Source organism: Oncorhynchus tshawytscha, linkage group LG19 (genome assembly GCF_018296145.1).
Source record: "Oncorhynchus tshawytscha isolate Ot180627B linkage group LG19, Otsh_v2.0, whole genome shotgun sequence".
Taxonomy (NCBI): Eukaryota; Metazoa; Chordata; class Actinopteri; order Salmoniformes; family Salmonidae; genus Oncorhynchus; species Oncorhynchus tshawytscha.
This window is the reverse complement of record NC_056447.1, coordinates 24,822,447-24,849,862: the sequence shown is the minus strand read 5'-3', so window position 1 is coordinate 24,849,862 and position 27,416 is coordinate 24,822,447. Positions and strand designations below refer to the sequence as shown.

Here is a 27,416-nt window from a genome sequence, read left to right as displayed (position 1 = left end):
GAACCAGAGCATTTATGTTCTCATTACGCTGAAGGCAATTATCAACTGAAAAAAGGGGAGAGCGTGTGATTGAGTCCGGTGGAGTTGCGATGCGCGACCACTTCAATTGCTCCACTACGCCACTCCGCGAGAGACTGTCACAGACCAGAATGACCTCCCCTCGCTGCCAACCACAACAATTTGTATTCCCTTGATTATATGTTGTGGACATAATGAAAATAACGTCAATGTGTGCATAGAAAGAAATGTGTTAAAGTTATCAAGAGGAAGCGTTCTTCAGAGAAGAGTATTCGTAAAAAATCACGTTTACCAAGGTAAGTGAATATTGGGACACTTGTGTATTTTTATCCTATGCGATTTAACGATATTCATATATTATGTCTCGAAACATGTCAATTAAGTAAATGTCTCTTTTAATAAAAAATGCAATGTGTTCCAATGTGTGCTGACTGAAATATTGTCAGTGTATTTGGGATATTGATTGATTGTCATTTTAATGTTCAATGTACTGCTTCCTGAAATTGCAAACTGATGCAAATGTTTATGGTGGCACACAGGATATGTCAAATGTTAATGTGAAAAGAAAGCACAAAGCTCAAGCTGTCAACCACAAGAGGAAACCGAGTCAGTTGTCACTAGTTCTAAAGTAGAAATGTCGGTCTCCTCTGAGACTCGTGTCTTTACTTTTCTGGTTCACTCTTATCTGTCTATTAAAAGGGGACATGTACTCTCTCTTTCTGTACCTATCTTTGCTCCATCTTTCTCTGGATTTACCTGTGCTCATCCCTTTTGTTGGTAGTTAAAATCTATTCTGAAATGTTTTGAATTTCCATTGTACGCAACCATCAAAATTCTCACCCACCCCCATAAGTATTCTCAAGTGACATTTGCTCTCACAGTAGATGAGATGATGCAGTCAGTCTAGTCCTTCAGCACTGAGATTAGTGAAGATGGGAATGCAATTTTCAGCTTGGGTTGACAATTGTCTTGATTGATAGTCATCTCGATAGATCTATGCGCATCTATATGTGTTGATTTAGCCTGGACCATTTGACCAAGATAAAGTCCCTAGTTACTGGCCCAATACCCATTTTAATATTTTTACCATCTGAATAAATGGTCTGAGAAAAGTTTTCCTGCTGATTAGAACAGCACAAGGGGCATCTGAGGGGCCCTTTATGTTTGCAGAAAACCAGACCTGTATTTATCTGTGAGGTCACTTCCTTCCACCACACTGAACACAGAGAGGAGAACAACATGATACTGAGGGTGGTGACTTGGGTCTGTAACTCTTTTAGGTAGCCTACTGTGCTCAAATCAGTTTTCAGTGTGTGATTATATAATGGAATATTCAGCGACGCACATGGCAAAATGTAAACTAATAGGTTAAAGTATCAAAGATTTTATTTGAACTTCAATATGCCTACAGTGTGTGGCATTATTTCTTTTAGAATTCAAGTCACTGAGACAGTTAGACTCTAGTCTAACTAGACTCTAGTCTAACTAGACTCTAGTCTAACTAGACTCTAGTCTAACTAGACTCTAGTCTAACTAGACTCTAGTCTAACTAGACTCTAGTCTAACTAGACTCTAGTCTAACTAGACTCTAGTCACTAATTCAGATCCTGTAGTCTTTCCCCATTTCCTACTACCCCACAAATATGCGTATCGTACTTTGCCCAGAGCTTTGCCTTAGGTGTGAAGAATGTGTTAACTCCAGTGACTGTAATGTTGGATGGACTGAGCCTGAGGGGCTGTTTGGGGATATGGAGTGGGTTATCATCCTCACTATTTTTGGTATGTGAGCAAGACTATGCTGATGTCTTCTGTATAATATTTTTGCTGATACCAAAACAACATTTAACTGGTTACATTATACAAGCAATTGAGAATATGATACTTTACTTTTGTACACTTGCTTGCGAATCGATCCATCCATGAAGATGCTTATGATTTGGTTGGAAGTGTGTGATGTGTTTATGATGCTGTACACTTCAGTATGCTCCCATTGTACACTTTTGCTTTGGTTGAACCTTTAAATGGAACGAGCATCCTAGAGAGCCCCATATACGACCTTTAGATGGAACGAGTGTCATAGAGAGCCCCATATACGACCTTTAGATGGAACGAGTGTCATAGAGAGCCCCATATATGACCTTTAGATGGAACGAGCGTCATAGAGAGCCACATATACGACCTTTAGATGGAACGAGTGTCATAGAGAGCCCCATATACGACCTTTAGATGGAACGAGCGTCATAGAGAGCCCCATATACGACCTTTAGATGGAACGAGCGTCATAGAGAGCCCCATATACGACCTTTAGATGTAATGAGTGTCATAGAGAGCCCCATATACGACCTTTAGATGGAACGAGTGTCATAGAGAGCCCCATATACGACCTTTAGATGGAACGAGCGTCATAGAGAGCCCCATATACGGCGCCTACATATTAACCATATCAGAAAATGACAATGTAGAAAAAATGGCATTTTGGTTGTATTTTTTTATATTCAGTGTTCATTATAATCTTACAATGCATTACTTCAGTTCATTACTTATGGTATAACATACAGTGCATTTGGAAAGTATGCAAACCCCTTCACTTTTTCCACATTTTATTATGTTACAGCCTTATTCTACAATGGGGAAAAAATGTTCTCGTCAATCTACACGCAATACCCCATAATGACAAAGTGAAAACAGTTTTTTTGATATTTGTGCAAATTTAGTAAAAATAAAAACAGAAATACCTTATTTACGTAAGTATTCAGACTCTTTGCTATGAAACTCAAAATTGAGCTCAGGTGCATCCTGTTTCCATTGATCATCCTTGAGATGTTTCATCAACTTAATTGATTGGGCATGATTTGGAAAGGCACACACCTGTCTATTTAAGGTCCCACAGTAGACAGTGCCCGTCAGAGCAAAAACTAAGCCATGAGGTCAAAGGAAATGTCTGTAGAGCTCTGAGACAGGATTGTTTCGAGGCACAGATCTGGGGAACGGTACCCAAAAATGTCTGCAGCATTGACGGTCCCCAACAACACAGTGGCCTCCGTCATTCTTAAATGGGAGAAGTTTGGAAACACCAAGACTCTTCCTAGAACTGGCAGCCCGGCAACACTGAGAAATCAGGGGAGAAGGGTCTTGGTCAGGGAGGTGACCAAGAACCCGATGGTCACTCTGACAGAGCTCCAGAGTTGCTCTATGGAGATGGGAGAACCTTCCAGAAGGACAACCATCTCTGCAGCACTCCACCAATCAGGCCTTTATGGTGGAGTGACCAGACCGAAGCCACTCCTCAGTAAAAGACACATGACAGCTCGCTTGGAGTTTGCCAAAAGGTACCTAAATGACTCTCGGACCATGAGAAACAAGATTCTCTGGTCTGATGAAACCAAGATGGCATGAATGCCAAGTGGCGCTTCTGGAGGAAACCATCATGCTGTGGGGATGTTTTTCAGCCGCAGGGACTGTGAGACTAGTCAGGATTGAGGGAAAGATGAACGGAGCAAAGTACAGAGAGATCCTTGATGAGCACTCAGGACCTCAGACTGGGGGCGAAGGTTCACCTTACAAAAGGACAACGACCCTAAGTACACAGCCAAGACAACGCAGGAGTGGCTTCGGGACAAGTCTCTGAATGTCCTTGAGTGGCCCAGCCAGAGCCCGGACTTGAACCTGATCAAACATCTCTGGAGAGACCTGAAAATAGCTGTGCAGTGACGCTCCCCATCTAACCTGACAGAGCTTGAGAGGATCTGCAGAGAATAGTGGGAGAAACTCCTCATATACAGGTGTGCCAAGCTTATAGCGCCCTACCCAAGAAGACTCGAGGCTGTAATTGGTGCCAAAGGTGCTTCAACAAAGTACTGAGTAAAGGGTCTGAGTACTTAAAGTATGTCAATGTGATATTTCTGTTTTTTATTTTTTAAATAAATGTACAATTTGCTTTGTCATTATGGGGGATTTGGTGTAGATGATGAGGGAAAAAACAATTGAATCCATTATAGCATAAGACACGTAACAAAATGTGGAAAAAGTCAAAGGGTCTGAATACTTCCCAAATGCACTGTATGCAGTCCTACATCTGTGATCTGTTGGTATTATAATCCATTTCCTATACCCTGGTTCCACTAGCACCAGCAGTGGAGGGAGGGTCTTACACAATGGCACATCAGTATCTTAGCAACAAGAGCCCTTACCACACTCCTCATGTCCTTACATTACATTACCTGTGTATGAATGTTTGACAGAGTACAGCTTTTATTCTCTCATATGACACATGAAGGACCCCTGTAGATCAATTATTCTGCATGCGACCCTGACCTTTGTTCTTCATGCAGCTGAATTGATTCATTCAACTCTCTGAATAATGCACATGGATCAAATATGTGTTTTATGTTCTATTGAATTTGGAATATGAGAATTTAGGATAGGTCCCAAATTCTCTGTCATTAACCGCCCTGCATTAAACATCCTCATGTTTTTGTGTATCTCTCTATCTTATTTTGAACCTGTGAGTCTCTACAGAATGCTCCATGCTACAGTAATGTCATTCATAGTGGTGTTTCTCTGTGTTGTGTGTGTTCCTAGGCTGTGGGAGGGCTGACACTGCTGCGAGCATGGCCTACACGCTTGGCACGGGGCCTGACTCTGGGCCAGCCATGGGTCCCCAGAATTGCGTCACTAGGGTGGAGCTGTCCGTGTGCTGTGGCAACCTGCTGGACAGAGACGTGGCCTCCAAGTCTGACCCCTTCTTAGTGCTCTTCCACGAGGTGGACAGCAACTGGGTTGAGGTGAGGAGGGGAGAGGAGGGATGGGCAAGTCTGGGAAAGGTCGAGGGGATCAATTATAAAGAGAAAAGGAGAAATGACTGTTGGAAAAGTGGAAGGAATGAAGGATTGTAGGGGTTGAATAAAGTGGTGAAGTAAACCACTTGAGAGGGTGAAATAATAATGAATAAATATCCTCTGACTGTTGATTGCTCTCAATGTTTTATCGATTGATGCTCGCCAAGTTCGCAATAACACACAGTGTTATCAATGTACAATGGAGAAACATCAATCCATGGAAGCAGTGGTGTCTTGAGGAGTGTGGATCTGTGCGTGCTCCGGATGCCCTCTCGTTGCCAGGGAAAGACATGCCTGCCTGGGTACTGTTGTGTTGAAGCAGGCTAAGTGTGATCGCTGCAGGCTTGGGCTGTCGGTCAACAGGGCAGGCTCCAACATGAAACCAGCAAAGCGGTTGCTGCAGTTACCATGGAAATTTGGACGGAAACAAAGGAGTCATGATGTTCTTGATGCGTGGAAAGAGAGTGGAAAGAGTCATGAGGAATGGAACTTACAGGCAAACAGGGAAGGGACATGGAAAATACCCAGTGGGATTTGAAAACGAGGAGCCTATATGTAAAAAGTACCTCGGAGGATGTCTGCTGTTCCAGAGGTGTAACATTTAATCTCTTAAAACTCACTGAGCATGTAGTCATCCTGACAATGGTTTCTCTTTGGATCATGATGAAAGCTTCATCACATGAAACACACAACTATACACAAACATTCCAAAGCTATATGAAACAAAACGCAGAGAAGAAATAGATCAGTGAAGGGTTTCTAAAGGGAAGGGCTTTTCTTCCTGTCTGTCTCGGCATGAGAGAAGGGTTCACTCTGGGTGGAGGAGCCATCTGTGCTGTGGGGGTAAAGATGGAAGTGTGATAGCACAGAAAGGGGAGGGAGGTAACAGTCAGAGGAGATGCTGGGAGAGACACAGAGGCGAGGGGTTCCAGTCAAACAGACAGAGCAGCGTTGGAATGTACAGTTTGCGGCAGTTTAGCCTCAGAGATGAGAGCACAATAGGGGTCGAGGACTATGTGAATATTCTATCAGTGAGTCACACATAAACCTAGCTGGTGGTGACTAACACAGTGTATCTTTCACATGAATAAGGCCTTTTCAACCTTACACCCCACCACATGTCCACCTCCAATCCAGTCGAGGCTGCTGAGGGCAGGACGGCTCATAATAATGGCTGAAACGGAGTAAATGGAATGGCATCAAACACATGGAACCCATGTGATTGATGATTTGACACCATTCCACCAATTCCGCTCCAGTCATTACCACGAGCCCGTCCTCCCCAATTGAGGTGCCACCAACCTCCTGTGCTCCACTCTGTGTACTCGGTGTTGGCACGTCTGTGTGTATGAATACAGTACCTGTTAGACAAAACCATATTCCTGTGTATCATTTTCAGATTGGTCGAACAGAGACTGCGGTAAATAACCTGAATCCAGTGTTTGGGGTGAAGTTTAAGGTGGACTACCATTTTGAGGAGGTCCAGAAGTTCAAGTTTGCCCTGTTTGATGAGGACAAGTGCAGCAGCCAGCTGTATGAGCATGACTTCCTGGGAGAGTACATCTGTACACTGGGGGTGGTATGCTACCTGTCACACTGTTCTTAGAGTCTGTCTGTGACCCCTTTCTGTGTCTGTTTATCAACTGTTTGTTATGTTTATTTGCAGGTGGGCATTTTCACCCCTCACTCACTTCTCTCTCTGGTCTGTTACCTTTAGATTGTGTCCAATAAGAAACTTCACCGGTCACTGACCTTGGCCAATGGCAAGCCAGCTGGGAAAGGAACCATCACAGTGAGAACATCATGCTTGCACAACTCATATCCACAGAGTGGTCCAAGAAATAAAGACATGTCCACACACACACACACACACACACACACTCACACTCACACATACACACACATGTTCTGTAACATGGTACAGTTTTACACTGGATACAATACAGTAACGGTTTCTCTTGTGTACAGATAACTGCGTTGGAGCTGTCAGACAATAGAGTAATCACACTGACCTTGTATGGGAGAAAGCTTGACAAGAAGGTAAGAGTCACTGCCCACATAGTACCATGTTATCATCACTGTTAAGAAGTTCTTACGTAATATTTGGAACAACAATATGATTTTGTCAATAAAGACAATGCTCATGAAACAGCATGATGCCATCTCCAAGTCTTCACCGTGGTATGCCGGCAGCTATGTGGGTCATTGTCAAACAAGATTGCTTTGTTTTGCAGGATTTCTTTGGTAAATCAGACCCTTACCTAGAGTTCCACAAGCAAGGAGATGATGGGAAATGGATGTTGGTCCACAGGACAGAGGTGAGTTGGCTCGGTAGTTGGTTAGGGGTGGCTGTTTAGACTATTTGAATGTCATCACTGTAGAACTAAGTGTATTATATTGCTAAACAAGGTGTATTACCACCTGGTAATACTTTAACTGGATTGACCTAGCTTCTGAGTTCCAAATGAGATGGAAGAAGTTGTATCTCTGTAGCTGTTTTTGGGCTGCAGGTGATAAAGAACACTCTGGACCCGGTGTGGAAGCCCTTCACAGTACCACTCATCTCCCTCTGTGATGGGGACGTAGACAGGAGCATCAAGGTAAGTGAGGTTTACCAACATGTGCATTAATATGAGGACGATGGCATGAAAATGTTAGCGAGGGAATCCCCTTTAATATATGTAAAAAAGCCAACTACATTTTATGTGATTTCTTGTGGTATTATGGAATGTTCTGATCTTTTTGTCCTTCCTGTGGGTTGTCTCATATTGCAGGTACTGTGCTATGATTACGACAACGACGGAAGTCATGACTTCATTGGAGAGTTTCAGACCACTGTCACCAAGATGAGTGAAGCCCAGAATTCACTGGAGGTGAGGGATGTATTTCAGATCTGTTCCTGTTTATCTATGGGAGTTTGTTCTGTATAGGTTAGTCATGCTTTGAAGTGGATCTAAGACCATTTTCACATTGTTGTAACGTCCGTCGTTAAATAAAGACCAAGGTGCAGCGTGGTAGACTTACATTTTCTTTAATTTTAAATGTTCCACCAAAAAACAATAAACAATTCTACAAACGTAAAGCTAGGAGTGCAACACATGCAACAACCAAAGACAAGATCCCACAACAGAAGGTGGGAAAAAGGGCTGCCTAAGTATGATCCCCAATCAGAGACAATGATAGACAGCTGCCTCTGATTGGGAACCATACTCGGCCAACAAAGAAATATAAACATAGATTTCCCACTCTAGTCACTCTAGAATTTAAAGTATCTCTACGGTCAGGGCATGACAGTACCCCCCCCCCCAAAAAGGTGCGGACTCCAGGCCGCAAACCTTAACCTATAGGGGAGGCTCCGGGTGGGCATCTACCCTCGGTGGCAGCTCCGGTTCGGGACATAGCCCCCGCTCCCTATGCTGATGCCTCCGCTTCTGTGGAACCGGACCGTGGATCGTCGCCGGAGACTCCGGACCGTGAATCGTTGCCGGAGGAACCGGACCGCGGATCATCGCCGGAGGCTCCGAACTGCAGATCGTCGCTGGAGGCTCCGGACTGCAGATCGTCGCCGGAGGCTCCGGACTGCAGAACGTCACTGGTAGCTCCGGACTGCGGTCCGTCGCCGGAGGCTCCGGACTGCAGATCGTCGCCGGAGGCTCCGGACTGCGGCTCGTCGCCGGAGGCTCCGGACTGCGGATCGTCGCCGGAGTCTCCGGACTGCGGACCGTCGCCAGAGACTCCGGACTGCGGACCGTCGCTGAAGGCTCCTTGCCATGGATCATCAATACAGGCTCCGGGCCATGGACCATCACTGGAGGCTTTGTGCCATGGATTACCACTACAGGCTCCGGGCTATGGATCATCACTGGAGGTTTTGTGCCATGGATCATCACTGGAGACTCTGGGCCATGGATCATCACTGGAGGCTTCGTGCTATGGATTATCACTAGAGGCTCCGGGCCATGGATTATCACTGGAGGCTTCGTGCCATAGATCATCACTACAGGCTCCAGGCCATGGATCATCACTGGAGGCTTCGTACGTGGAGCCGGAACAGGTCTCACCGTACTGAGGAAACGTACTGGAAGCCTGGTGCGGGGAGCTGCCACAACGCGTCCTGGCTGGATACCCACTTTAGATTGGTGAGTGTGAAGAGCTGGCACGGGACACACTGGGCTATGAAGGCGAACTGGAGGCATAGTGCGTAGAGCCGGCGCAGGATATGCTGGGCCGTGGAGGCACACTGGAGGTCTGGAGCGTAGAGCTGGCACAACGCGTCCTGGCTGAATCCCCCCTGTAGCAAGGCAAGTGCGAGGAGCTGGCACAGGCCACACTGGGTTGTGCTGGCGAACTGGGAATACCGTGCGTAGAACTGGCGCAGGATATCCTGGGCTGAAGATACGCACCGGAGGCCAGGATCATCACTGGAGGCTTCGTGCCATGGATCATCACTGGAGGCTCCGGGCCATGGATCATCACTGGAGGCTCCCCGCCATGGATCATCACTAGAGGCTCCGGGCCATGGATTATCACTGGTGGCTTCGTGCCATGGATCATCACTGGAGGCTTCATGCCAATCTGTCCTGGCTGAATGCCCACTCTAGCACGGCAACTGCGGGGAGCTTGCACAGAGCGCACCGGGCTGTGGATGCGCACTGAAGGCATGGTGCGCAGAAACGGATAACACGGTGCTTGACCGGTCACTCGCTCCCCACGGTAAGCATGGGGAGTTGGCTCAGGTCTGAACCCTGACTCTGCCAATCTCCCCTTGTGCCCCCCCCCCTCTTGTGCTCACTTTGTTGGTTTAACTCCTTGTAACGTTGCCGTAACGTCGCTGCCTCCATCTGCTCCTTCGGACGGCGATACTCCCTGGCCTGCATCCAGGGTTCCGCTCCCTCCAGGATTTCCTCCCAGGTCCAGTCCTCCTCACCACGCTGCTTGGTCCGTTGGTGGTGGGATCTTCTGTAACGTCCATCGTTAAATAAAGACCAAGGTGCAGCGTGGTAGACTTACATTTTCTTTCATTTTAATGTTCTACCAAAAAACAATAAACAACTCAACGAACGTAAAGCTAGGAGTGCAAACACATGCAACACACAAAGACAAGATCCCACAACAGAAGGTGGGAAAAAGGGCTGCCTAAGTATGATCCCCAATCAGAGACAACGATAGATAGCTGCCTCTGATTGGGAACCATACTCGGCCAACAAAGAAATATAAACATAGATTTCCCACCCTAGTCACACCCTGACATACCAAATAGAGAATTTAAAGGATCTCTACGGTCAGGGCGTGACAAATGTCTCCAATCTCAACGCACTCCTCACTGTGAGTCAATGCACCTAATACAGCTCACCATTTCTGAATGGAGGATGCCCGTTCATTTGGATATTCGCAGGTGTTTATTTACTAACACCAATTCAATCTACTGCCTGTTTTAACCTCACTAAGGGATGTTTGGTAACACTTTATTTTACAGCTTGGTAACACCTGGTGAGAGAAGTAGGAAGTTACATTTTACTTCAGTTTTTGCCTGCCAACTTCTTCCTGAAAACCTTGTGTCATTTACTAATGGCAGAAATGCAAATAGAGCTGGTGTGAGAATGAGTGTAAATTGTGTGGGTGTGCAGTTGTAATTTTTCACTTAGTGTTCCTTTCCACCAGGTCGAATTTGAATGCATTAATCCGAAAAAACAGAAGAAGAAAAAGAGCTACAAAAACTCTGGAATCATCATTCTGAAGTCATGCAAGGTGAACCAAGACACGCAGAGACTAATAGATATACACTATGCCTCTTAATTAGTCAATCCATTATGGAAATCACAAAAAGGCGTATTAAGTCTAAAAGGAAACAGCTTTAAATGTATTATGAATCCACAATAAAGCGTTATGCACACAGCTAATGAATTTTCGTACATAATAGTATTTTTTATTAAGAAACAAAATGCCTGTAATGTGGCTTTGCTTCAGGCAGGGTTTAGAGTAATGGCTCCGAATCCCTATTAAATTCATGTATTAATATCAGCACAAAACACCTGTCAGTCTCACACAGTCCACCACGGTTCTGCCTGCAGTAATCACCTTTGTTCAGGCAGCCAATTACTGAATATGGAGATGACTCAGTCCTATCAAAGTGCCACTGCCGCGCCTCCTCCAATTATTTATCCATAGGAAAAACAATTTGAACTTGCTTGAGTATGGAATAGTATGAACAGAGTTTGAATAATGTTTGAATAATGTCTCCTCAGGTTGAAAGGGACTATACCTTCCTGGACTATATTTTAGGTGGATGCCAGATCATGTTCACTGTGAGTATGAGGTCATCACTCAACTCAGTGTGTCTCCCACTCTACCTGAACTCTGACCCTTTACTCCTACTCTCAACCGTCTCTGCCACCCACCTACAGTAACTCAGACATCCACCTACCCCTGGCAATGAACTCCAATATGTAAAATTACACATAACTGTATGTATGCACACATACTAACAAATACCTTTGTTAGTTCGGGGTCACTTAGAAATGTCCTTTTTTAAAAAGAAAATTACATGTTTTGTCCGTTAAAATAACATCAAATTGATCAGAAATACATTGTAAATACATTGTAAACATTATTAATGTTGTAAATGACAATTGTAGCTGGAAATGGCAGATTCTTAATGGAATATCTACATAGGTGTACAGAGGCCCATTATCAGTCACCATCGCTCCTGTGTTCCAATGGCACGTTGTGTTAGCTAATCCAAGTTTATAATTTGAAAAGGCTAATTGATCATTAGAAAACCCTTTTCAATTATGCTAGCACAGCTGAAAACTGTTGTCCTGATTAAAGAAGCAATAAAACTGGCCTTCTTTAGACTAGTTGAGTATCTGGAGCATCAGCATTTGTGGGTTTGATTACAGGCTCAAAATGGCCAGAAACTAAGAACCTTCTTCTGAAACTCGTCAGTCTATTCTTTTTCTGAGAAATGAAGGCTGACATGAACGCTGTGTACTACTCCCTTCACAGAACAGCGCAAACTGGCTCTAACCAGAATAGAAAGAGGAGTGGGAGGCCCCGGTGCACAACTGAGCAAGAGGACAAGTACATTAGAGTGTCTAGTTTGAAAAACAGACGCCTCACAAGTCCTCAACTGGCAGCTTCATTAAATAGTACCCGCAAAACACCAGAAGGTTACAATATAAACATGCTAATTTGCTCAGAGATGACAACTGACAAGCCCTCCCTGAAGCGGCGAGTACAAGCGTTCACGTACAAACCACATCCTCATGCAGTCCATGCTACTGCCTTTAACCCACAATCACATCAAGGTGCATGGTTGCTACTCAGATCTCCTCCAGCTCCTACCAAACCTGTGGCTGACAACTGGACAGCTTCCCTTGTTCAAAGGGGGACAGAAAGATAATATAAGAGAGAGAGAGAGAGAGAGAGAGAGAGAGAGAGAGAATTTCTCGTCAATTTGATGTTATTTTAATGGACAACAAATGTAATTTTCTTTAAAAATTGGTGGTGTATATTTTAATAACTTAACGTTTATTTTTTTTATTTGAACATAAACCACTTGCATATGCTACATCATTCATTAAATGCACCTTATAGTACTGTACATCTTTGGAAACATGGTAGGTTCAGAATTCTCTGTAGTAGGATAAAATCATCATTGGTCTATTTTTGGCTCAGGCTAATGGGTGAAACATTGTGCGTCCCTGGTGATGTCACACCTTTGTGTCAGTGCTTCGTTATTGGCCAGCCAGGGTATTTATCTCCAATGGTGCTGAAACACTTTACACCTCCACTACTTACGTATCCGTGCTACCGTGGAATACTCAGAGGAACTGTGCCCTTTGTTCTGCAAAAATATGTGTTTTATCTATGTTCTCAGCACACAGGGTTTAGAAACGTGTAAAAACAACTGTTACCACCATGATGACATGTTGTTGCATACTGTAAATACTTTACTACATACCAAGAGAGAATGTAGACTTTTATGCCCATATTCTGTAGATACTTTGTAGCCACAAAATAACTCTACCTGTTTTTTTTTATTATTCCCTGAATGGCAATATTAACTTCTTCCATCTTGCCACAACTATTTAGTTACCTGTATGTGACTAGTTGTGTTTATTTATGTGGTTGTGGACCACAGACATTGTTCTGATGAGCAGGTTTATGTGAGGTCCTTTTCAACCAATTATTTTATCCCAATGTTATTGTCAGATTTTTTTATACGCAAATATAACATTTGTGTTTCCATAGTTACTGTGTTTTGTGCCAGAGGAGACTGTCTTTGCAAGAATGAAAGAGAGAGAGAGACAAAAACAATATAGGGGTATGACTGGAAAGACACAACTTGATGGTTTGACTATAGGTGGCTACATCTTATAGGACACCCTTGAGAGACCAATGGAATTTGTGTTTGTACTGTATCCATAAGATTTTGTTTTTTAGTTTACATTTTCTAAAACCTAGGAAATGTGCAATGATTCCTGACAGTTTTATTAAATGTATCTGATTTTAAAAGAGGAGATACTCCTATTTCTACTGGGTCAAATGATGTATATTCTTAATTTTTTTAAAAATGTGTTCAAACCCCCAGTAAGATTATAACACCATTACCTTAATCCGCTATGATAATACAAATATTGAAATAGTTCACCCATGTGTGCGTCGTGGATATTATACCTGCATGTTATAATTCAGTTGAGATTGGTGTTTGGGAAGGGATGTGAATCTAAATCCTCAACGGTGCTTGCTGCAGTTCTCTTAATCTGTTTTCTTTTGTGAGAGACCCAGGGCTCTCTCTCTCTGTTCCACGGAATTCAACTATACTTAGCATGCATCTAATCTGTTCGAGGGGAAATCGTCTCTACAGAGATGCAGATGAGGAGCACTGCTTATATTGACTGGAACTGAAGAAAACAGTGTTTGTGGTAGTTGCAGGAAAAACCTTCTTGACTATATAGCACAATATTTATAACATTGTAATAAAAGCAGCATTACAACACTGGTCTAACCAGCCTAAAGGTCAGGCCTGCTGTGGGGAGCAGTCCTCAGTAGAACAGTGTTCATCTATGAGGTCATCTGATTGTACATTAGCTTGTTACCTCACCACCAGTTATTTCGGGAAGCCCTACACTTTTAGAAGAAAAGGGTTCCAAAAGGGTTCTTCAGCTGTCCCCATAGGAGAACCCTTTTAGGTTCTGGATAGTACCTTTTTTTCTAAGAGTGTAACAAAGGGTTAGAGATATGTTTAAGAAACAGTGTGGTACTTCATCTGTACTAAAGGGAGTTAAAGCTGAAGATGTGATCTATCTATCTATCTATCTATCTATCTATCTATCTATCTATCTATCTATTCAATTCAATTCAAGGGGCTTTATCGGCATGGGAAACATGTGTTAACATTACCAAAGCAAGTGAGGTAGATAATATACAAAAGTGAAATAAACAATAAAAATTAACAGTAAACATTACACATACAGTAGTTTAAAAACAAAGGCATTACAAATGTCATATTACGTATATATACGGTTATATGGTTAAGGGTACACAAGGGAAATAAATAAGCATAAATATATGTATATGTATTTACAATGGTGTTTGTTCTTCACTGGTTGCCCTTTTCTTGTGGCAACAGGTTACAAATCTTGCTGCTGTGATTGCACACTGTGGTATTTCACCCAGTAGATATGGGAGTTTATCAGAATTGGATTTGTTTTTGAATTCTTTGTGGATCTGTGTAATCTGAGGGAAATATGTGTCTCTAATATGGTCATACATTGGACAGAAGGTTAGGAAGTGCAGCTCAGTTTCCACCTCATTTTGTGGGCAGTGTGCACATAGCCTGTCTTCTCTTGAGAGCCATGTCTGCCTACGGCAGCCTTTCTAAATAGCAAGGCTATGCTCACTGAACATAGTCAAAGTTTTCCTTAAGTTTGGATCAGTCACAGTGGTCAGGTATTCTGCCACTGTGTACTCTCTGTTTAGGGCCAAATAGCATTCTAGTTTGCTCTGTTTTTTTTTGCTAATTCTTTCCAATATGTCAAGTAATTATCTTTTTGTTTTCTCATGATTTGATTGGGTCTAATTGTGCTGCTGTCCTGGGGCTCTGTGGGGTGTGTTTGTGTTTGTGAACAGAGCCCCAGGACCAGCTTGCTTAGGGAACTCTTCTCCAGGTTCATCTCTCTGTAGGTGATGGCTTTGTTATGGAAGGTTTGGGAATCGCTTACTTTTAGGTGGTTGTAGAATTTAATGTCTCTTTTCTGGATTTTGATAATTAGTGGGTATGGGCCTAATTCTGCTCTGCATGCATTATTTGGTGTTCTACATTGTACACAGAGGATATTTTTGCAGTATTCTGCATGTAGAGTCTTAATTTGGTGTTTGTCCCATTTTGTGAAATCTTAGTTGGTGAGCGACCCCAGACCTCACAACCATAAAGGGCAATGGGCTCTATGACTGATTCAAGTATTTTTTAACAGATTCTAATTGGTATGTTGAATTTTATGTTCCTTTTGATGGCATAGAATGCCCTTCTTGCCTTGTCTCTCAGATCGTTCACAGCTTTGTGGAAGTTACCTGTGGCGCTGATGTTTAGGCCAAGGTATGTATAGTTTTTTTGTGTGCTCTAGGACAATGGTGTCTAGATGGAATTTGTATTTGTGGTCCTGGCGACAGGACCTTTTTTGGAACACCATTATTTTGGTCTTAATGAGATTTACTGTCAGGGCCCAGGTCTGGCAGAATCTGTGCAGAATATCTAGGTGCTGCTGTAGGCCCTCCTTGGTTGGTGACAGAAGCACCAGATCATCAGCAAACAGTAGACATTTGACTTCAGATTCTAGTAGGGTGAGACCGGGTACTGCAGACTTTTCTAGTGCCCGCGCCAATTCGTTGATATATATGTTAAAGAGGGTGGGGCTCAAGCTGCATCCCTGTCTCACCCCACGGCTCTGTGGGAAGAATTTTAATTTTTTAAAATTTTACCTTTATTTTACTAGGCAAGTCAGTTCAGAACAAATTCTTATTTTCAATGACGGCCTAGGAACAGTGGGTTAACTGCCTGTTCAGGGGCAGAACGGCAGATTTGTTCCTTGTCAGCTTGGGGATTTGAACTTGCAACTTGCAACCTTTCGGTTACGAGTCCAACGCTCTAACCACTAGGCTACCCTGTGTGTTTTTGCCAATTTTAACCGCACACTTGTTGTTTGTGTACATGGATTTTATAATGTCGTATGTTTTACCCCCAACACCACTTTCCATCAATTTGTATAGCAGACCCTCATGCCAAATTGAGTCGAAGGCTTTTTTGAAATCAACAAAACATGAGAAGACTTTGCCTTTGTTTTGGTTTGTTTGATTGTCAATTAGGGTGTGCAGGGTGAATACATGATCTGTTGTATGGTAATTTGGTAAAAAGCCCATTTGACATTTGCTCAGTACATTGTTTTCATTGAGGAAATGTACGAGTCTGCTGTTAATGATAATGCAGAGGATTTTCCCAAGGTTGCTGTTGACGCATATCCCACGGTAGTTATTGGGGTCAAATTTGTCTCCACTTTTGTGGATTGGGGTGATCAGTCCTTGGTTCCAAATATTGGGGAAGATGCCAGAGCTAAGGATGATGTTAAAGAGTTTTAGTATAGCCAATTGGAATTTCTTGTCTGTATATTTGATCATTTCATTGAGGATACCATCAACACCACAGGCCTTTTTGGGTTGGAGGGCTTTTATTTTGTCCTGTAACTCATTCAATGTAATTGGAGAATCCAGTGTGTTCTGGTAGTCATTAATAGTTGATTCTAAGATCTGTATTTGATCATGTATATGTTTTTGCTCTTTATTCTTTGTTATAGAGCCAAAAAGATTGGAGAAGTGGTTTACCCATACATCTCCATTTTGGATAGATAATTCTTTGTGTTGTTGTTTGTTTAGTGTTTTCCAATTTTCCCAGAAGTGGTTAGAGTCTATGGATTCTTCAATTACATTGAGCTGATTTCTGACCTGCTGTTCCTTCTTTTTCTGTGGTGTATTTCTGTATTGTTTTAGTGATTCACCATAGTGAAGGTGTAGACTCAGGTTTCTGGGTCTCTATGTTTTTGGTTGGACAAGTTTCTCAATTTCTTTCTTAGATTTTTGCATTCTTCATCAAACCATTTGTCATTATTGTTAATTTTCTTTGGTTTTCTATTTGAGATTTTTAGATTTGATAGGGAAGCTGAGAGGTCAAATATACTGTTATTTTCTACTGCCAAGTTTACACCTTCACTATTACAGTGTAACATTTTACCCAGGAAATTGTCTAAAAGAGATTGAATTTGTTGTTGCCTAATTGTTTTTTGGTAGGTTTCCAAACTGCATTCCTTCCATCTATAGCATTTCTTAATGTTACTCAGTTCCTTTGGCTTTGATGCCTCATGATTGAGTATTGCTCTGTTTAAGTAGACTGTGATTTTGCTGTGGTCTGATAGGGGTGTCAGTGGGCTGACTGTGAACGCTCTGAGAGACTCTGGGTTGAGGTCAGTGATAAAGTAGTCTACAGTACTACTGCCAAGAGATGAGCTATAGGTGTACCTACCATAGGAGTCCCCTCGAAGCCTACCATTGACTATGTACATACCCAACGTGCGACAGAGCTGCAGGAGTTGTGACCCGTTTTTGTTGGTTATGTTGTCATAGTTGTGCCTAGTTGGGCATATGTGGGAGGGAATGCTGTCTCTCTCTCTCTCGCACTCTCGCACCCTCTCTCTCTCTCTCACACCCTCTCTCTCTCTCATTATCTTTCTGTCCATCTATTGTACAAGGGAAGCTGTCCAGTTGTCAGCCACAGGTTTGGTAGGAGCTGGAGGAGATCTGAGTAGCAACCATGCACCTTGATGTGATTGTGGGTTAAAGGCAGTAGCATGGACTGCATGAGGATGTGGTTTGTACGTGAACGCTTGTACTCGCCGCTTCAGGGAGGGCTTGTCAGTTGTCATCTCTGAGCAAATTAGCATGTTTATATTGTAACCTTCTGAATGAAGTCACTTTTCCTGCGGACAGGATCCTGAAATAAGGCCGGAATCTATTTATACGTTCCATATCCGTTCATATTTTGAACCGATTTATAGGCTTTGTTTGTGTTTGTGAGCATGTCTGTCTCCTGTCTTGCTATTCCTGCAGGTTGGCATTGACTTCACAGCATCTAATGGGAACCCTCGGGAGCCCTTCTCTCTTCACTACATCAATCCTCTGGGCAGCAACGAGTACCTGTCCGCCATCCTGGCTGTGGGCCAGATCATCCAGGACTATGACACGTGAGTCCCGTTATAATAAACACGAATGACAGGACTCAATATGATCATATCACAGATACATAGAGTATCAGAGTTTTCATAATACCTCAGTCTTAAGTCACAAAAAAGTCCCTTCAACTCTTCTAATTATGTGTCTCCTCAGTCATATTCTTTATGTCACTTCAAAATATCAGATTGTGTGGGTAGGTTTAATTGTTTATGATAAAGTACCAACCCAAGTGTATTGCAACATTCCGTAATGCAAAATTGTATGTTGAATTTTGATGAAGTAGCTCAACATTGCCAATCTGTTGTAATACTTCCTCAGTGACAAAATGTTTCCTGCTCTGGGATTTGGGGCTCAACTCCCTCCAGACTGGAAGGTAAGTGTATGTACTGTCTGTATGCGAGTGTGTGTCTTCACAGCACACTATATATGATAGAAGTAGAGCCAAAGGAGTGTTAAAGAGAAGAGGGCGAATGGAAGAGAGTGCTATCACGGAGATAAAGAGTATGTATAATACATGCATAATCCAATGATTATACAACTGTCGTCCCATCTGGGTTGCCATGGCACTGCACTGATGTAAAGGACAAAGGGAAGAGGAGGATGAGCAACAGAAATAGACAGAATATTTAGCCCTGCTTTCAGATACTGTATGGGAAGCATTTAGGGAGGTTGAACCCATCTGTGGTCTGAGAAAACGAGAGGAAGGAGAGAGCAAGAGGTTGAAAAAATGGGAATGAAGGGCACTGCAGGGATGGGAATGAAAGGGCACTGCAGTGATGGGAATGAAAGGGCACTGCAGGGATGGGAATGAAAGGGCACTGCAGTGATGGGAATGAAAGGGCACTGCAGTGATGGGAATGAAAGGGCACTGCAGGGATGGGAATGAAAGGGCACTGCAGGGATGGGAATGAAAGGGCACTGCAGTGATGGGAATGAAAGGGCACTGCAGGGATGGGAATGAAAGGGCACTGCAGTGATGGGAATGAAAGGGCACTGCAGGGATGGGAATGAAAGGGCACTGCAGGGATGGGAATGAAAGGGCACTGCAGGGATGGGAATGAAAGGGCACTGCAGGGATGGGAATGAAAGGGCACTGCAGGGATGGGAATGAAAGGGCACTGCAGGGATGGGAATGAAAGGGCACTGCAGGGATGGGAATGAAAGGGCACTGCAGGGATGGGAATGAAAGGGCACTGCAGGGATGGGAATGAAAGGGCACTGCAGGGATGGGAATGAAAGGGCAATGCAGGGATGGGAATGAAAGGGCACTGCAGGTATGGGAATGAAAGGGCACTGCAGGGATGGGAATGTATGTAATGGAATTGTCAAGAAGGAAAGCTAAATAGAATAGATAAAGTGACAGAAACAGGGTTGGGGGAGGGGATAATTATACAATTTGATCACATACACAATTCATTACTTTTCCCACCAGTTACAATTAAACAATGCAAATTAATATTTCTACTGCACCTGCATTCCTCTACTGTCCCTCTCACAGCCATTGAACATTCTGAATTTTCCATTTCTGCACCTGAGTTTCTTTGTCTCCTGAACCTGCAGGTGTCTCATGAATTTGCCATCAACTTTGACCCGACCAATCCATTCTGCCAAGGTGAGCAACTACCATGTTATCTGTAACTCATATTTAAAACGTTACTACAGGCTGTACTTACCAGAGTTGGTTTCTTGCTTTTTCAATGGAGTTGGACTTCTGTCTAATGTATTAGAGAAGTACCATACTAAAATCCTCTGCGTAGAATCTGAGTTTGCTGTCATGCATTTTCCATGTTTCCTGTGGCCAGGTGTGGAGGGGATTGCCCAGGCCTACTCTGCCTGCCTGCCTCATATCCGCTTCTACGGCCCAACCAACTTCTCCCCCATCATCACCCATGTGGCCCGCTTCGCCACCCAGGCCCTGCAACAGGAGACTGCTGCGGTGAGTGCTCGTTAGCACTATTAGGACCACTACTTTCATTGTTTCATTGTTTATCCATTTTCACTCTATTGAATGTGTCATTGTGCTGTTTAAGATGGCCATCCAAACTCATGTCATTAGTATGAGTCAATATTACCAGATCTAAATGACTTTGTAGTAAACACGAGCACTGTTCCACTGCCCGAGTGGCCAGTTATGGTAGCACACAGACTGACCATGTGATAGGTTTCCAACTGTAACCCAGAGCTCCTGAAGTCACAGAACCGTTAAACATTCACACAGTTGGAAAGGTATTACCACTGAGTCCTTACATGACATCTTCTTGTTCCGGAGTAGAGGTTTTTATAGAAAGATTACATTTCCATGGAAAACATACCCTCACCACAGCTGAAGCAACTCAAAAGACATATCTAACAATATGGAAAAAAGCTGGAGTATTTACTACATGATATACTCTACACGCACCCTATTCAAACACTTTCCACTCATCCCTGTTTTTACAACAGTAGTGCTCTGTACTCTACCACTCATGCATAATGAGACATTACAGACTCCAGCTTATTGGTGGAGTCATCACAGTTACAATGAAAAGAATTCAGCCCGTTGGACAGCTTTCCCTTTAAGAACAATTCTTTCCTGTGTCTCTCAGACTGGTCTGTTCCTCTCAGAGCTGCTCAGCATGCTGTAATCAGAAAATAATGAGTCCCCTTACTGCTTTTCTCATGGGCCTATCAGCAGTGTTTTGGACTCAGGGTATGTAAGATGGAGAGTTGGATCCAGCACTAACAGAGATCCTAATTGCTTTGTGAGAAAACTTTGCTTCTAGTTGTCAGTTCAAAGTCTGCAGAGGCATTTTGAACAGCGCTCGCAATTTCTCTCTGCTCTTATTACCAGCCCAGAGGAGAGAAGAGGACAGCAGCCATTAAAATCCCCTTTCAATTATACAGATGTAGGAAGATATTTTGATTCCCCCTGTTGCAGGGGAACGTTCCTGCAATGCAGAAAATTAAATACCTTGTAGTGTATTTAAAGTTTAAAAAGGCTTCTGAAGTTTGTAATTTCCACAATTTCCAGTTGAATTTCCACTTTGAAATTTCAGACTTGATTTTTGAAAAATGGATCAACCCCTACAAAAATGTCCATTAATTATAATCCACATAATAATTCACAATTCCTGTTGCTGCAGGATTATTTTCCTGCTGTAGCAAACTGGCTCAAATTAAGATCCTATATCTGTAGTTATTTATAGAAGGTGATTCAGTGAACAAATGTTCCTGCTTTTCACCTGTTGTTCATTGGTTTTAATGACTAATGAGGCGTGGCCTAGAGGTCTTTTTTCTTTGCAGTCCAACAGAATGGTCTCTCTCTCTCTGTCTCAGCTCTGTGACCGGAGAGGGATCTGACTCTTGACAGAGATGCAGCACTGGAGAATGTGACCGCAAGGATGTGTCAGCAACTCTACACTTTCAGAAAAAAAGGTGCTATCTAGAACCAAAAAGCATTTTTGGGCTGTCCCGATAGGAGAACCATTTGAGGAACCCCTTTTGGTTCCAGGTATTACCCATTTGGGCTCCATGTAGAACCCTTTCCACAGAGCATTCTACATGGAACCCAAATTAATTCTACCTGGAACCAAAAAGGGTTTCCCCTATGAGGATAGCCGCAGAACCATTTTGGAACCCTTTTTTCTAAGTGTGTGAACAGCCTAGAATGAGACAGTTAACAAATATTTTCCTCCAGGGAAGGAAGACAGACCAGGACAGAATGTCCCAATTAAGAATATAGATAACATTCCTATGCCCTGAAAATAGTGAAAATACAGTTCAGACCTCTCTTTGGACCTTCTGTTTCCTGGCTTCACATTCAGATGTATGCAGCATGTGGGTTTGGAGGAAGTAATAACTTATTGTTAATTATCCTTTAGGCTCCTGTAAGCTTTTTGCCCCTAATTGCACCCTGTCACCCCAGAGAATATGAGTGAAACAAGAGAGAACTAGAGAGAGACCAAGGATAATTTTACTGCAATTTGCTGGTATATTTACTGTAAAAAACGAGACAAATTAGCTATTGTGTTCACTTCACAAGGTTTAGGAAATGGAAGAGATAAATACCTTGATGTGTGTGCGCGTATGCACTCACAAATCACCTGCTAGGCACTGTAGATGTCTGTCCCTGGGCTTGGAAAATGATTGTGGGTGTGTGTGTGTGTGTAGAAATCGGCTGAGGTAGCTGTGTCTGTCTCTGTCCCTTAGGGAATGATGTGCTAATGAGCGGGCCTGTTAAAGTACATTAAATGAGCAGACTTCACAGTGTCCAAAGCAGGGGAGAGGGTGCTTTTATCAAACACAGGTCAGCTCTGGTGGCCCATCTGACGAGAAGCAGGCAAGAGCAAGGGGTCACAACAGCTAGCATATCTGAGGGACTGTGTTTGTGTGGGAGGAAGCTACTGACAAGACTACATTATTGGAGAGCAGTTAGTAAAGACAACAGCCAAGCCGTGTGTGTGTTGCTGTGTTTGTGAACTTGTCAACTTATACCTGTCTGTATGTCTCTGAGTGAGTAAAAGCACACATATTTTTGTGCATGTTGAGTGCGATTGAAACAGCGAGTGTGTGCATGCGTTTGCTTCTGTATGAATGTAGAGTGTGTGTGTGCGTGTGTGCGTGTGCGTGTGAGAGAGAAGAGGATGAAAATAAGTCAGCCCCAGCTCTCTTCTTAGCCCAGTGCCCCTGCTAAGTGTGAGGACGTTGGGGCGCTGTGACACATTGGCCCGCAGGGTTGATGTCTCAGCATCACAGCATCACATCAACCATGCCAGAAGGCCAGGAGAGTTAATCCTGGCCTCCGAATGTGTGTATTCCACACTTTATGCCTCAATGTCTTTATTCCACACTTAAAGCAAAACCTAGCCAAGCAGTAATGGAGCTTTTCTCACCCAGAGGGACATGTTTGTGTGGTCTGTTAGTTAGCGCACTGGACACTGACAATGACCAGAGACGGAAAAAAAAAAATATATATTTTATTAACATAGGTCTAGCCCTCCCATTTGGATGATTACCAGGGCATTTGATGTCAGTCAGATTTCTATGTTTCCTTTTGAGAACAGAAAGCCGCAGTGGGTTGGAAGAGAGAGGCACAGTTGGGTGGGGGGGGCATGTTTGAAGTGCTCTACATAGAGATGAGCATGGAACGTGGGAACTGCTGAGGGTCTTGCATCAGTGGCTGTGTTTGGAGAAGCAGCTAGAGGCCCTCTCATCCTGCACAAGTGCTGCTCTCTCCGACCTGGCCATAATAAACCCACAGGACAAAATGATGGTCATTAGACCATAGCTTTACGCTGACTCACACTAGACAATCAGACAGACATTGTTGCGTCCGTTGTTAGAAGGAGACCAAGGTGCAGCGTGGTAGGCATACATTTTTTCTTTATTTTCAAATGACACCAAAAAACACGCAACGAACATAAAGCTCTGTAGTGCTAAACAGCAACTATACAAAGACAAGATCCCATAACTGAAGGTGGGAAAAAGGGCTGCCTAAGTATGATCCCCAATCAGAGACAACGATAGACAGCTGCCTCTGATTGGGAACCATACCCGGCCAACAAAGAAATAGACAAACTAGAATGCCCACCCAAATCACACCCTGACCTAACCAAATAGAGAAATAAAAAGGCTCTCTAAGGTCAGGGCATGACAGACATGCTGTTACTGCTTTTGGCTGTGCGCTGCGGTATGATTAAGAAATCCCTTGATCCCTTAAGACCAGAACAGCCTTTGACATTTGTGCTTGTGGGAGTGGGTCTTTTTGGGCTCCAGTCAGTTAATTCTCCAGGTCGTGTGTGATAATTCAGTGTGACTGTGCTGCTGTCTGCTCTCTAACCAGCCATACAGCTGGAAGAAGATTTCATTATGATGCCACGCTGAGCAAATGTAAATCTCCATGCTAAATATGACTATCAGCAAACTGCAGCAGAAAGAACAGGAGACAGGGATTGTGTGACTATATAAATCCTCCTTCCCCCACCCTCCTGTTTTGCAGGAGCGGAATGGGATAGTATTAAAGCTCCTGCTTTCTCCTTCTCATCTTGTCTCTCATCTTCCCTCTCCCTATGTACAACAATTTCTCCACCATGTAATGCAATCATCAGTAATCTGCCTGTGTTCTCCTAAAGTGTTTTGAGTTCATGTACATCAAAAGCTTTTAAATACATGTGTGTCTACAATGAGGACATGGAGCTTTGATATTAATTGCCTTAATATTAAGGGCATGATTCAATCCGTATCGCGGAAGATCCGCATACATATTTGAAGGTAATTTTCGATTGAGCCGACATTTGCAGCATTTACTGTGCATGCAATCTTCGCGAAAGACTTCAATCGGGTTATAACGAGGATCTTCCGCCATACTCCTGCGATAACGATTGAATCTAGCCCTAATTTGTAATTCCAGCACCAGTGTCACTTCGGAGATGTGGTTATACAGTAGCCATCATACTGATACCGGTCTGTAATCCATGTGGCTTAACGGAACAGTTTAATATATTTTGGCTAAATGTCATTTCTGTCTAAACAAACTTTTCTGCTCTGTCCCTACATGATTATATTCACCTTCAAGTCTCCTTCGCATCATCCCAGAAGTTTAAAAGAAAAATCCACAAAAAACTATATTTTGGTATTTTTTTCATTAGTCCACAGATAATAAAATCCCAGAATGTTTTGCATGTCAGCAGTCAAGTTTTCATGATGTGGCAAGTGACACTTTGCTTCTTGAAAATCCCATGTCTTGACAACTTGACTGCTGACATGCAAAACATTATGGGACTGTACCAACAGTAGACTAATAAAATTAAAATAAAAAAATATATTTTTTGAGTGGATTTGTCTATGAATCACCCCTTCTCTCCACCCATCTCTCTCTTTCTCCCCCTGCAGCAATACTTCACTCTGCTGATAATCACAGATGGGGTGATCAGTGACATGGATGAGACCCGCCACGCCATTGTTCAGGCAGCCAAACTCCCCATGTCAATCATCATTATTGGAGTGGGCAATGCAGACTTTGCTGCCATGGAGTTTCTGGATGGGGACAGCAGCGTGTTACGCTCTTACACAGGAGAGGAGGCAGTCAGAGACATCGTGCAGTTTGTTCCCTTCAGGGACTTCCGAAATGTGAGTGTCTCACATGTTTAATAGGGTGAAACAAAAGGATTGTATAAAATTCCCACATTCTGATTGTAACCACAGTGTAGCCGTGCTTCAACACATGGTAGGTAAAAGGGTCTCTTATCTGTCCACTGTGTCCGCATTGTGACCAGTTATCCTGGTCCCTCCCTGTATGAAAAGTATTTGACAGATATTCTTTCAAAATAATATTTATTTTAAGACACATATTGATGCCATAAGTCAATGGCATCACCTGTCAATGATTGTCAGATGGTGGGAGAATTGGGATGGTTAAACTGTCCAGATCTGTCTACACTTGTAAGCTATCCAGACATCTGCGTGTCTGACTATTCTGGAGGTGGTCAGGAAGACCTGATCACAATCAGATCACATTTAATCTTTCAATTGTCTAGACTTGTCTAAAAATGTGGGTACAATCAGAATGTGGACAAGATCAGGAAAAAAAGGACTGTTATATTCCTATGTTAAAACCACGACAGGTTGTTGTTGCTAGACAAATTAGAGATGATGCTTGCTGTAATGGATTTATTTCAATCACATATGTAAAAAGCATTGGGAGTGGGTGTGGGAGTGGGCAATCTGTAGCTTCAGTCCATCTGCAGGAAATGAACAAAAATCTTTAATGCAGAGTATATGGAGTGATCCAGTAAAAAGGTTTTGCTTCCCAAAACGTTTACTGGATGAAAGTTGATTCGAATCCATTACTATTTTAAAATCATTGACATTTAGAGATCTCTAATGTGACTTTTATGTTCCTGTCATGTTCTCACAGGCTCCAAAGGAAACTTTAGCCAAATCAGTATTGGCTGAGCTGCCGCAACAGGTCACACAGTATTTCAAACAGAGGAACCTGTCGCCTAGCAACACAGCATTGGAGTGAAAACCCAAGGCCTTGGTTAATCATGCATGTTGCAAATATCTACTCACTGTTTACAAAAAACAATGTGCATGAAAAGTATTTTTTTTTCATATGTATTTATCAATTTTTTTTTTTTTTTTTTTTACATCTTAAAGCAAGACTTTGTGGAGGAGGAAAATGTGTCAAAGAACACTACTTTGCAGTCCCCTGAAAGGAAAGGGAATTTTAGAAATGTCTATACTGTATACTGAATGTACATTTATACAATATTCTATGTTTTGAAAAGGAAATGTTTATGAAAAGTTCTTATGTATCTTTTATGCATTGAATTGTAATTTGTTGTACTTGTACCTTGAAGGTGTTGTACTTGTACCTTGAAGGTGTTGTACTTGTACCTTGAAGGTGTTGTAATTGATTTTATAAAGCTCACCATGTATTTATGTTACCACTCAGGTAAATAAACTTACATAAATGTCACTGTGCAGTGCACTGTGTTTGACTGGAACATAATGTCGAGCCAACATAATGGCCATGTTCCAGAGAAATTGTAAATTGTGACTGACTGATCTACAAATAATATTGAGTAGTTATTTATGATGCAAGGTTATTTGTCGTTTATTCAGCCTTGATTCATATTTAAAGATAGAGGACTTTAGTGGCCAAAAAAAGATCCAGTTTTAGCATGGACAGCACCATTGAGGACATTCACCATTTTGAAGTAGTCAACTGGGTGGGACTATGGGTTAAAGAAGGATCAAATGATACCATCCTCATCACCAGGAAGGATCAGCCAATAAATTATACTTGTGAGGAAACATTCCATAACTGCAGTTGGCAGTAAATCATCAACATTGGCTTTATACCTGTTCAAACAGAACATTACAGGTGGCACTATGCACCCTTTCAGTTTCTTTGCCAACTCATAGAAGTAGTAGAGGAAGAAAATGGACTACTTCAAAAATAGAGATGGCCTCAATAACGCAGCCCATGCTCTCATAGACGCCATAAAGGGACATACACAATGATGCGATGTCTATCGAAGTCTATGAACGTGCGCAATGAATACATTCTGGTCTAGTTCCTGCCCGATTAGATGCGCAGGTGTTGCGTTGCATCAACCAATGGCATATTCAAGAGCTTCAAAACCGTGTTGAATCATGGGTAAATTGTGACTGACTGATCTACAAATATTGGGTGTGTTCGAGCAGTAAGGCTAATGAAGGTGACTGTAGACGAAATTCAGCGAGATCCATCTGCGACAGTCGAAAGTCTCGACAGTGTAGTGGTTTTCCAACAGA

At 42.8% G+C, this 27,416-nt stretch overlaps 1 protein-coding gene across 1 annotated transcript; it reads left to right on the top strand.

Annotated features, from left to right (window-relative positions):
- Positions 1-62: 62 nt before the first annotated feature.
- Positions 63-26,595, top strand: LOC112218518 (copine-2). The gene is made up of 16 exons (XM_024379361.2): positions 63-314; positions 4,600-4,802; positions 6,256-6,435; positions 6,574-6,648; positions 6,825-6,896; positions 7,091-7,174; positions 7,367-7,456; positions 7,631-7,729; positions 10,518-10,604; positions 11,102-11,161; positions 18,015-18,148; positions 18,456-18,510; positions 19,698-19,749; positions 19,940-20,073; positions 25,008-25,244; positions 26,032-26,595. Exons 2-16 carry the CDS (start codon positions 4,629-4,631, stop codon positions 26,137-26,139), a joined length of 1,641 nt encoding a protein of 546 aa, XP_024235129.1. The 5' UTR covers positions 63-314; positions 4,600-4,628; the 3' UTR covers positions 26,140-26,595.
- Positions 26,596-27,416: the final 821 nt, after the last annotated feature.